This window comes from Lutra lutra, chromosome 16, assembly GCF_902655055.1.
Source record: "Lutra lutra chromosome 16, mLutLut1.2, whole genome shotgun sequence".
Lineage (NCBI taxonomy): Eukaryota > Metazoa > Chordata > Mammalia > Carnivora > Mustelidae > Lutra > Lutra lutra.
The window spans coordinates 44,849,589-44,860,759 of NC_062293.1; the positions used below are offsets into that span (position 1 = coordinate 44,849,589).

General features: G+C 46.9%; 1 protein-coding gene across 4 annotated transcripts; it reads right to left on the bottom strand.

The window, feature by feature from the left end:
• Window positions 1-864: 864 nt before the first annotated feature.
• MRM3 (mitochondrial rRNA methyltransferase 3) lies at window positions 865-11,161 on the bottom strand. 4 transcript variants are annotated; one of them, XM_047706062.1, is made up of 4 exons: window positions 10,811-11,161; window positions 10,314-10,555; window positions 7,196-7,363; window positions 865-2,198 (listed from the first exon to the last, which is right to left on the bottom strand). In XM_047706062.1, exons 1-4 carry the CDS (start codon window positions 11,125-11,127, stop codon window positions 1,648-1,650), a joined length of 1,278 nt encoding a protein of 425 aa, XP_047562018.1. In that variant the 5' UTR covers window positions 11,128-11,161; the 3' UTR covers window positions 865-1,647. The 4 variants fall into 4 exon arrangements, with proteins under 4 accessions (XP_047562018.1, XP_047562016.1, XP_047562019.1 ...); XM_047706060.1 differs by having other exon boundaries at window positions 10,314-10,558; window positions 10,811-11,160; XM_047706063.1 differs by lacking the exon at window positions 7,196-7,363 and having other exon boundaries at window positions 10,314-10,558.
• Window positions 11,162-11,171: the final 10 nt, after the last annotated feature.

Below are 11,171 nucleotides of genomic sequence, written 5' to 3' on the forward strand. Positions count from 1 at the left end.
ATAGCAAGCTGGCTGGTGGGGCTGGGGGGCTGGGAAAGGGCTCTGTAGCTCTCCCTGCCCCGAAGCTCCAAACCAGGGTGAGGGTTCCCAAGGGGAGTTGCAGGCCTCCGGGGACAGCAGCATTTGCCCAGAGCTGCCTTCCCAGACGTTCCACTCCAGGGAAGGAGTTGGGCCGCTTTTATCTTGCTGCAGCCACTTCCCACCTGATTCCTCCTTAGTGTTTGGCCTGCCGTCTATCTAGGCCTCAAATTCTGCTGAGAACCAGACGCTGGAGGTTTCTCCACCTTCTGCCCCTCTGAACACAAGAACACAGGCCTGCTCTCTGTGGAGAGACCAGACTCCAGCATTTCCAACAACTTGAATCCAGGAAACCCCTGTCCCCTCCTTCAGGGCTGGGAGTGGCTTTGAAGCACGGCTGCCACCTTGTGGCAAAAACCACCCACAGCACTCGCTCCGCACAAAGGCAAGGAGAGGAGCCCGGGGACCAACCATCCCACAGCGTCTCTAAGCCCGTGCTTGTCATGTACTGCTCATTTTTTATTCTGATTTCCTGGGGAAGTGGCAAATGTTGGCCTTCAGATGGAAAAGAATGTAAGAGAGCAATTTTCTATCATCGTTCAAAAGACTCCACCACCACCTGCTTCCCCCGTGGTCATTTTGAAGAAAGGAGAGCGCGCCCTCTGCTCTGCTGACTGATCATCACAAATATGCAGGAAGAACTCCCAAGTCACGGTATATGAGCCACTGACTGCCAAGTGAATGGGATGTAAATTTCTTTCACCTGATGTGACGGAATAGGCTGAGAGTTACGGGATAGGTATACTTCTTTTTATAGTTTTGTTTTTACTGGAACAAGGCATAGGGTTTGTTGCTCTTTCCTTGATCTTTATTTTGTAACAAGAATCAGCAGGAACAAATAATCCAGGACAAAGCTGCAGGAGACCGGTTTCATGCTGGAAAGGCATGAACTTCCTGTTCGTGACCTCTTGTTTTCTTAGTACTTTTCCAAGGTGTTGAGAACAAATGTCAACAGACTCCAGTGGCAGAGGTCCCCGCATTGCCTCCCAGATTCAGCCCGCTGGTGGGCCAGGCAGTACGGCTCTGTGAAGCTAGAGGGCCAGGCCCCAGCCTTGGTGGGCTCAGCATAGCACAAAGTCTGCGGGTTCTCTGACCTTCTAAAAGCTGACAGGGCATGGAGGGGCTCAAGAACAATATGCGGGCCACAGGCATGGAACATCTGCATGAGGTCCTGGGCCAACCAGATCACAGTAGGGCCCCATAGCAGTGAGTCCAGGCCGTCCGCCTGGGACTGTTCCTGCCAAAACCGCTCCCCTCCAACGTTATCAAAGCAATCCCACTCTGCCACCAGTTGGGACACAAATCATGCTCGATCTCTGGGTTCTCTCAAGAGGAAGTTTTGTTAGGGAGCAGGAGGATAGCTCAGGAAGAATTCTCACCCTTGTTGTTCTTGAGGATAAGCAGAGACCCGTGGAAATTCTTATTTTTCCAGTAACCATATAATAGCACCTTGCCCACCGCTTGCCTCCTGGATGTGGCCTGGGAAGCCACAAGTTACTGCCTCTATCTCCTAAAAATGCAGGAGGGGCTGGGACCCTTTAAATCAAGGACTGACTTCCAGGTTCCCTCTCAGTGGTTAACTCGATCCCTGCTCGAGTGTTCTGCCTTCACACGCAGTTGTCTCTTCCCTTCAAAAAGCAGGATGCTCGCAGCCATAGCCGAGTTCAGGCTGTCCACACCAGGCACGACGGGGATCAGCAGCCGCTTGCCCCCGGTGCTCTCGGCCAACTGCAGGGACTCCAGGCTCAAGCCGTGGGTTTCCCCACCTATCACTACAGCTGCTGGTGCTTCTGTCCAGTCCAAGTCATAGCTCTGGACCTCAAGTTCAGGGAGCCAGGCTTTACCGGCTCCAGGTTCTAGATCGTCTTCCTCCTCCTCCACCTCCTCCTCATACTTGTGCAACCTCGAAAGTCGTTGCTCACATACCCAGCCATGGTCACTGGCTTTATTAGACAGCTGGGCCTGGGCATGAAGGCCACAGTTGTCAGCCACGTAGACCCGGGTGTTAGTGGGCAAGTAGTTGGGCAAGGTTTCCCAGTCCAGATTATTGATGATGGGTACCTGGAAGTGTGCACCCATCGCTGCCCGTAGCACTTTGGGCTCCCAGGCATCCACACAGCCTAGAAAAGACAGGATTCAATGAGGATTATAAACCCTCCCAGACAAGGGGACTTTTAAATAAATCAGATTAATTCTGGGTCAGGAAAGAAAGCAAAAAATGTCCTACTGTAGCCTTCTTGAGAGCTGGGACCTCTGCTTCCCTAATTATGGCAGCATCTAGCAAAGGGACCACAGGATGAATTCCTGCTAGTGCTGAAACAGACTTTTTTCCTGCCTTCAACAGGACCATTCACCTGGGCCACACTGTACAGGAGATGCAAAGAGCATTAAAGTCCCCAACCTCGAGTGGCAGAGTGGGCAATAGTGTTGGGACAATATCTGAACATGATTACAGTATCAGTGATTGACGTAAAAGCAGCATGAACAGGGTGACAGAAAACCCTGGTACAAAGTAGAACGATCAGGAAAAACACCCCACAGAACAGGACCCTGAGCTGGATCTGGAAGGACAGGAGAAAGCTGTCAAAGAAAGGCGGGAGTGATAGAGAACGCCACAGCCCAAACCCTGTAAGGAAGGTGATCTGACCGATAATGGGTGGGGTGCAGTGGGAGATGACACAGGAGGCAGGCAAGGACCAATTTAAAGGAGGGTGGGTAGCCAAGCTGAGGAAGTTTGGGGTTTTATCCATTAGACAACATAATGGGGTGGAAGGATTTTAAGCAAAGGAGTGACAGAATCTGGTTTATGCGTTAGAAAGAAAGACCCATTTGGCTTCAATGTTGAATCTGCACCAGGGCAGCGAAGCCACTAGAGAGGGGGAAAATTGATGGGGACCATTACAGTAATCCAGGGAGAGCCAAGGCAACAGCCTTCTCCTACATACACCTGCACGCCCTCTCACAACACAGTAACAAGGCTAAAGGAAGTCTTTTTTTTTTTTTTTTTAAATTTTATTTATTTATTTGTCAGAGAGAGTGAGCACAGGCAGACAGAGTGGCAGGCAGAGGCAGAGGGAGAAGCAAGCTCCCCGCTGAGCAAGGAGCCCGATGTGGGACTCGATCCCAGGACCCTGGGATCATGACCCGAGCCGAAGGCAGCCGCTTAACCAACTGAGCCACCCAGGCATCCCTAAAGGTAGTCTTCTTAAAGAATTGCTAAGCCCAGGGCAACTGGGCGGCTCAGTGGGTTAAAGCCTCTGCCTTCGGCTCAGGTCATGATCCCAGGACCTTGGGATGGAGCCCCACATCAGGATCTCTGCTCAGCAGGGAGCCTGCTCCCCCTGCCCCCCAGCCTGCCTCTCTGCCTGCTTGTGATCGCTGTCAAATAAAAACTTAAAAAAAAAAAAAATCTTAAAAAAAGAAAAAAGAATAAAATCAATGCACAGAAATCAGTTGCATTTCTCTACACCAACAACAAGACAGAAGAAAGAGAAATTAAGGAGTCCATCCCATTTACAATTGCACCCAAAACTATAAGATACCTAGGAATAAACCTAACCAAAGAGACTAAGAATCTATACTCAGAAAACTATAAAGTACTCATGAAAGAAATTGAGGAAGACACAAAGAAATGGAAAAATGTTCCATGCTCCTGGATTGGAAGAATAAATATTGTGAAAATGTCTATGCTACCTAAAGCAATCTACACATTTAATGCAATTCCTATCAAAGTACCATCCATTTTTTTCAAAGAAATGGAACAAAGAATCCTAAAATTTATATGGAACCAGAAAAGACCTCGAATAGCCAAAGGAATATTGAAAAAGAAAGCCAAAGTTGGTGGCATCACAATGCCGGACTTCAAGCTCTATTACAAAGCTGTCATCATCAAGACAGCATGGTACCGGCACAAAAACAGACACACAGATCAATGGAACAGAATAGAGAGCCCAGAAATAGACCCTCAACTCTATGGTCAACTCATCTTCGACAAAGCAGGAAAGAATGGCCAATGGAAAAAAGACAGCCTCTTCAATAAATGGTGTTGGGAAAATTGGACAGCCACATGCAGAAAAATGAAATTGGATCATTTCCTTACACCACACACGAAAATAGACTCAAAATGGATGAAGGATCTCAATGTGAGAAAGGAATCCATCAAAATCCTTGAGGAGAACACAGGCAGCAACCTCTTCGACCTCAGCCGCAGCAACATCTTCCTAGGAACATCACCAAAGGCAAGGGAAGCAAGGGCAAAAATGAACTTTTGGGATTTTATCAAGATCAAAAGATTTTGCACAGCAAAGGAAACAGTGAACAAAACCAAAAGACAACTGACAGAATGGGAGAAGATATTTGCAAATGACATATCAGATAAAGGGCTAGTGTCCAAAATCTATAAAGAACTTAGCAAACTCAACACCCAAAGAACAAATAATCCAATCAAGAAATGGGCAGAGGACATGAACAGACATTTCTGCAAAGAAGACATCCAGATGGCCAACAGACACATGAAAAAGTGCTCCATATCACTCGGCATCAGGGAAATACAAATCAAAACCACCATGAGATATCACCTCACACCAGTCAGAATGGCTAAAATTAACAAGTCAGGAAATGACAGATGCTGGCGAGGATGCGGAGAAAGGGGAACCCTCCTACACTGTTGGTGGGAATGCAAGCTGGTGCAACCACTCTGGAAAACAGCATGGAGGCTCCTCAAAAGGTTGAAAATAGAACTACCCTATGACCCTGCAATTGCACTGCTGGGTATTTACCCTAAAGATACAAACGTAGTGATCCGAAGGGGCACGTGCACCCGAATGTTTATAGCAGCAATGTCTACAATAGCCAAACTATGGAAAGAACCTAGATGTCCATCTACAGACAAATGGATAAAGAAGATGTGGTATATATACACAATGGAATACTATGCAGCCATCAAAAGAAATGAAATCTTGCCATTTGCGACGACGTGGATGGAACTAGAGGGTATCATGCTTAGCGAAATAAGTCAATCGGAGAAAGACAACTATCATATGATCTCCCTGATATGAGGGAGAGGAGATGCAACATGGGGGGTTGAGGGGGTAGGAGAAGAGTAAATGAAACAAGATGGGATTGGGAGGGAGACAAACCATAAGTGACTCTTAATCTCACAAAACAAACTGAGGGTTGATGGGGGGAGGGGGTTGGGAGAGGGGGGTGGGGTTATGGATATTGGGGAGGGTATGTGCTATGGTGAGTGCTGTGAAGTGTGTAAACCTGGCGATTTGCAGACCCGTACCCCTGGGGATAAAAATATATGTTTATAAAAAATAAAAAAAATTATTAAGAAAAAAAAAGAAAGTATTCTGACAGCAAGAAAAAAAAAAAAAAAAAGAAAAAAGAATTGTGGGGCACCTGGGTGGCTCAGTGGGTTAAAGCCTCTGCCTTCGGCTCAGGTCATGATCCCAGAGTCCTGGGATCGAGCCCCACATTGGGCTCTCTGCTCAGCAGGGGGCCTGCTTCCTCCTCTCTCTCTCTGCCTGCCTCTCTGCCTACTTGTGATCTGTCTGTCAAATAAATAAATAAATAAATAATTAAAAAAAAAAAAAAAAGAATTGCTAAGCACAAGCTCTTTCCCAGGACTGCAGGCCAGGGGTCCGCCCTCCCCGAACTCATTAGCATAACTTTCTGCATTCTAAGTTACTGCAAAAATTAACCCAACTTCAGGAAAGAGTTAAGTAGGCAAACCAAATTTTAAAAAGAGAACAGAACCCTGCCCACACATTGCACCAACGGGCTTTCCCCAACACCGCAAGGACCCAAAGATGGGAGGTGGGCTGTCAAGAAGCTGGAGGTGAGGGAGGGACAGGGGAGGGGCCAAGACCCACGAGGGGAGCCATCCAGTCTGACCCTTTCCCATGGGGAGTAAGGGACAAGAGGAGATGTCCCCCCTCGCCCTCATGCCCTCCATCCTGGGCACCACTCCAAGTGTTCCCTGCTCCTTCCCCACCTCCTCTCTACGCACCACCACCATCAATGTGGAAACCGCCCACCTGCAATATAGAGATACACTTTCAAAACCACACCAGCTCTTGGGGGTGGCTAAGCAGGGTACTGATGATGGAACCCCAGACCAAGCTCTTCATGCTGGTGTCCCTGTATCTACTCCACCTATTCCAACAACGTGGGACAGGGATGAAGGGTTGAAAGGAACCACTGAGGCAAGTCTCAGCAGTGGGTGTCATTACTAGTTTACAATGAATGATCCTCTCCCTCCCACCCTCCCCACAACTTGTAAGAAGCAGTTTTTAGGTATGTTCCAGGTATTAGGTAAGCCTCTTTAGAACCAAGCCCGCTCATCTCTTTCCTTTTTTTTTTTTTTTTTTTTAAGTTTTTATTTATTTGAGAGAGAGCAAAAGAGCAGGATGGGGGGCAGGCAGAGAGAAGGGTAGAAGAAGAAGGAAAGCAGACTCCCCGCTGAGCAGAGAGCCTGACATGGGGCTGGATCCCAGGACCAAGGGATCATGACCCGAGCCAAAGGCAGATGCTTAACCAACTGACTGAGCAACCCAAGCGCCCCCTACTCATCCCATTTCTGATGACAGGAGAGAAATGTCATGAGGCTAACTTGTGTGGGGGTGTTTGACCCATCCCAAGGCTAAGACAAATGCATCCCAATTTCATAATCACACTCCGTCTGCATCATTCCTTTTATAGCATTCAGCAGGTCAAGAGTTAGAAAGGTCTCATGTACCCAATATTTTGGTAACTCAAGATCATTACAGGAAGGACTTGAAATGTTAAAACTGACATCTATTTCTTTCCCTGACTGATTTTAAGTTCTTTAATAATATAGCAGGTGTCAAAATAATTTTAAAAGAGAATCTGCATTTCCTCAAGTACTCAGCCAAGTGCTGAGAACTCCACGTGCATGCCATCTCAACCTTCAGTCTTACCAGGTAGATTCTGTTATCTACCATGTTACAGAGGAGGAAACCGACACTCAGAATATTGCTCACATATAAGCTAATAAGGGGCAGGTTCAAGACTCAAATCCATGAGTGTCTACCCACAGAGCTGGCTCACTTACAAATGGCCACCCGACCCACCCAGCAACAAGTGCTCTGACCTTTGGTGAGTAATACTTTGCTGCAGCCAGCCCCAGCGGCAGATCTCAGAATCGTCCCCAGGTTCCCAGGGTCACGGAGATTGTCACAAATCAACAATAAGGGCAGCAAGTGGCGAAGCTGAGTCTCTGGGTATGTCATCTTAACATGGTCAGGTTTGGCAAAAATCCCTGAGGAAACAAAACAGGTGGTTCACTTGTCTGCTGTGACCAAGGAAATTATTTGGCTTTTCATTACTTTATCCATCTTCCTATATTTAGTTACATGAGCAATACAGGAATACATTCTGATTAAAAAAATTCATACAGGGGTGCCTGGGTGGCTCAGTGGGTTAAGCCTCTGCCTTCGGCTCAGGTCATGATCTCAGGGTCCTGGGATCGAGCCCCACATCAGGCTCTCTGTTCAGCAGGGAGCCTGCTTCCCCCACTCTCTCTGCCTGCCTCTCTGCCTACTTGTGGTCTTTCTATGTCAAATAAATAAATAAAATCTTAAGAAAAAAAATTTCATACATACAGTCCTACCAGTGATACCCAGCCCCTATAACTGTTTTGCTTTTTTTTTTTTTTCAAAGATTTTATTTATTTATTTGACAGAGATTACAAGTAGACAGAGAGGCAGGCAGAGAGAGGAAGGGAAGTAGGCTCCCTGCTGAGCAGAGAGGCCAATGCAGGGCTCGATCCCAGGACCCTGGGATCATGATCTGAGCCGAAAGCAGAGGCTTTAACCCACTGAGCCACCCAGGCGCCCCTGTTTTGCTTTTTTTTAAAAGATTTTATTTATTTGACATAGACACAGCGGGAGAGGGAACACAAGCAGGGGGGAGTAGGAAAGGGAGAAGCAGGCTCCCCGCTGAGCAGGGAGCCCCATTCGGAGCTTGATCCCAGGACCCAGGGATCATGACCTGAGCTGAAGGCAGACCCTTAACGGCTGAGCCACCCAGGTGCCCCCCACCCCCATAACTATTTTGGATCAGAGGCTGTATCCCTTCAGAATGTTTCGTTTCATGCATCTACCTACGTATATATACATCTACCCATAAAGAGGCACTATTTTCTTTTGCACAAAAGATTCACACCCTCTGTTATTCTGTAACCCTATTCAATTCTCTAACACTAGATGTCTTAGAGAACTTCCCACATCGATCCATTCGGAGCTACCTTATTTTAACTGCTTCACGCTATTTTGTAACATGAACATCCCAGGTTTATTTAGCTCTTCCCCAACTGACTGCCATTTAGCTTATTTTCCATTCTTCCCTATTATAAACAACCCTGCAGCGAACATCCCTGTATCTCTATGCACATGTCCTAACATTTCCTATGAAAAACTCTTGCAAACACAATCAATATATGCTGTGTGTGGGCTCCTAATGTTATCAGAGGCTCCTAAACTGCCGCCCCGCCGCCCGCCACAGGCCAGTCCAATCTGTTTACACCAAGAACACATAAATACCTACACCTAAAGCCATCAATGAAGGCACCAGGATATTAGGCACCTGTCTAAAGGTCCTGCCCTTAGGAGCCACAGATAGCTTTAAGACCATTCAGTGGGGCAGGGGCCTCAGGAGTTCTTTAACTTCTACCTAATCAGCTGTAGTGATAAGAGCTCTCTACCAGAGGCCCTGCTTCTATCACTGGATTTTAGAGAGGTGCTGGAAGTCTGACAGGCGGTCTTATCTCTTTTTCCCTTTGCCCGCCCCCGCCCCCCGATATAAATAATACATAAGAATAAGCTAAATAATATGTATTTTTCAGAGTCATGAAGTGAAAGCAGTCATGACAAGGAGGGCTACAGAAGTCCTGGGTGGGCTGGCCACTGTTAGCCCACAGACCCAAAGTGGCAAGCATAGTGAAAATGAGTGATACCTGCACTGTAGCATAAAGTAAGGAATTAGAAGTGTAGCTAATGAGAGCACACTTAGAGTAAGTGAAAGACTCTAGCAGTCCCAAATCCCCACCCTAGGAGAGTTCTAAGCACAGGGTCACAGATCCTTATGACTTGCTGGATTACAGAACAAGAGATGGTCCCCAGAATATCCTCTCCCAACTAACAGCTTAACTTTACCACAAAGAAACACATGCACAATGATATGAGAGACCCTGCCCCAACTGCCCCTTACTATCCAAGAGAAAATTCTCCACTTACTGCCATTCAATTATCAGATCTAAGGTATAATTCCAATGTCAAAAAGATATAAAGAATTTAGTTTTGGGGGGCCTGGGTGGCTCAGAGGGTTAAAGCCTCTGCCTTTGGCTCAGGTCATGATCCCAGGATCCTAGGGTCAAGCCCCACATCAGGCTCTCTGCCTGCCTCTCTGCCCACTCGTGATCTCTGTCAAATAAATAAATAAAATCTTAAAAAAAAAAATTTAGTTTTTCCATATTTAGAAAAAATATCTTCCAAGTGCTAATAGACCTCACAGTCTATTAGAATCTTGTTAGAATCAAACAAATAAAGACACGGTTTCCTGTTCAATGGGCCAAGCAGGGTAATAGCTTGCAGCTTACTCCTCAGTAAGTAAGCTTCTAGAATAATGGGGTCAACGCCGGAGAGGCATCACCACACTGGCAGAAGTCTTGTGCAAATGGAGGGCTAAATATTTTTGTAAACATTTTCTTATATTTTAGTTGGACATTAAAGGTTGAAGAAATTACCAAAAAATATATAATGTTTAAGAAACAGTGGTTATTCCCAGAGACTGTAAAGAACCATAATACAATTGACAGAAAAACTGACTGCAGTTTCCACTCAAAATACTATAAGATCCAAAGATTTCAGAATTGTATTTTTGGTGGGGGTCTTTTTTTTTTTTTTTTTTTTTTTAAAGATTTTATTCATTCATTTGAGAGAGAGAGAGCACAAGCAGGGGGAATGAGAGAGGGAGAAGCAGATTCCCCGCTGAGCTGGGAGCCTGATGTGGGGCTGGATCCCAGGACCTGGAGATCATGACCTGAGCTGGAGGCAGATACTTAACCATCTGAGCCACCCAGGTGCCCCTTTTTCTGGGTGTCTTAAGAAAACATTTTGAATTTGGTTCAAATAAAATGTGTTGCCCTAAGACAATTATGAATAAGTAATCCCAGATCTCTACTTCTAGTAACACATAGTATAACCACTGACCCATTATTCCTTGTGGTGTTACTAGGTCGGACCAATCCTTGATATCCTCAAATTTCACCTTAATGAGGCTGACACCTTTCAGCTTATCAATGGGTAGCTCCTTTATGTATTCCAGACGGCTAAAGAAGAAAACTTTGGGCACAGCACCAGCCTTGAGAGCATCTGCAATCAGCCTGCGGCCTTCCAGCAGGATCTTTCCTTGCTTTTCCCGAAATGGCCTGGACTTAACTATTGTCATTACATTGCTGTGGGTGGAAACAAAAAGACAGGTAATTACCAACATCCTTGTTACGGAGACACACCTAGTTCTAAGAGACATAAAGAGCTTCATAGACATAAACGAATTTCAAAGAAAACACTTATTCTGCCCTCCAAGCATAATAAAAACCAGAGGGTTATACCGGGAGAAGTCCTCCAACGGGAGGAAAAACATTAAGTTCCCGCTGGCAGGTAGAAAGAGAAAGTGGAATACAAAACAAGTCTCAGGAACACATCACCTCAGCCTTCTGTCCCCGGGTAAAGCCTTATCATAGCGAAGCCCCGACTCTTCCCAGGTGCAGGGCGTTTGGGTTGGGGACACCTGAAGCGGCTGCTTTGGTTGCTGCTCGTAGGGACTGGCCTCAGCCGCAGCCCTCTGGGGCTGCTTCCCAGGACCCGTGGGCTTTCGTTCCACGACCTGTCCGGATGGAAACACCACCCTCACGGGACTCCGCCGCAGCGCCCGGACCCAGCGCCGCCCGTCGAGGTCCCAGGTTTGGACCACCCACAGCAGCGGCCGCGTGGCCCACCACCAACCCTTTACCAGGGCCGCCATCTTCCCCCGCGCCGTGGGTTGCGTCACGGGAACGCGCCGGCGGC

Excerpts from the sequence above, each read along its gene's own strand:
- MRM3 (XM_047706060.1), bottom strand. The coding sequence starts at position 11,127 with ATGGCGGCCCTGGTAAAGGGTTGGTGGTGGGCCACGCGGCCGCTGCTG. Across the intron at positions 10,559-10,810 it reads CCCGGGGACAGAAGGCTGAG|CAATGTAATGACAATAGTTA; the intron begins GTGATGTGTTCC and ends TTCCACCCACAG. Across the intron at positions 2,199-7,195 it reads CAAAGTATTACTCACCAAAG|GCTGTGTGGATGCCTGGGAG; the intron begins GTCAGAGCACTT and ends TGTCTTTTCTAG.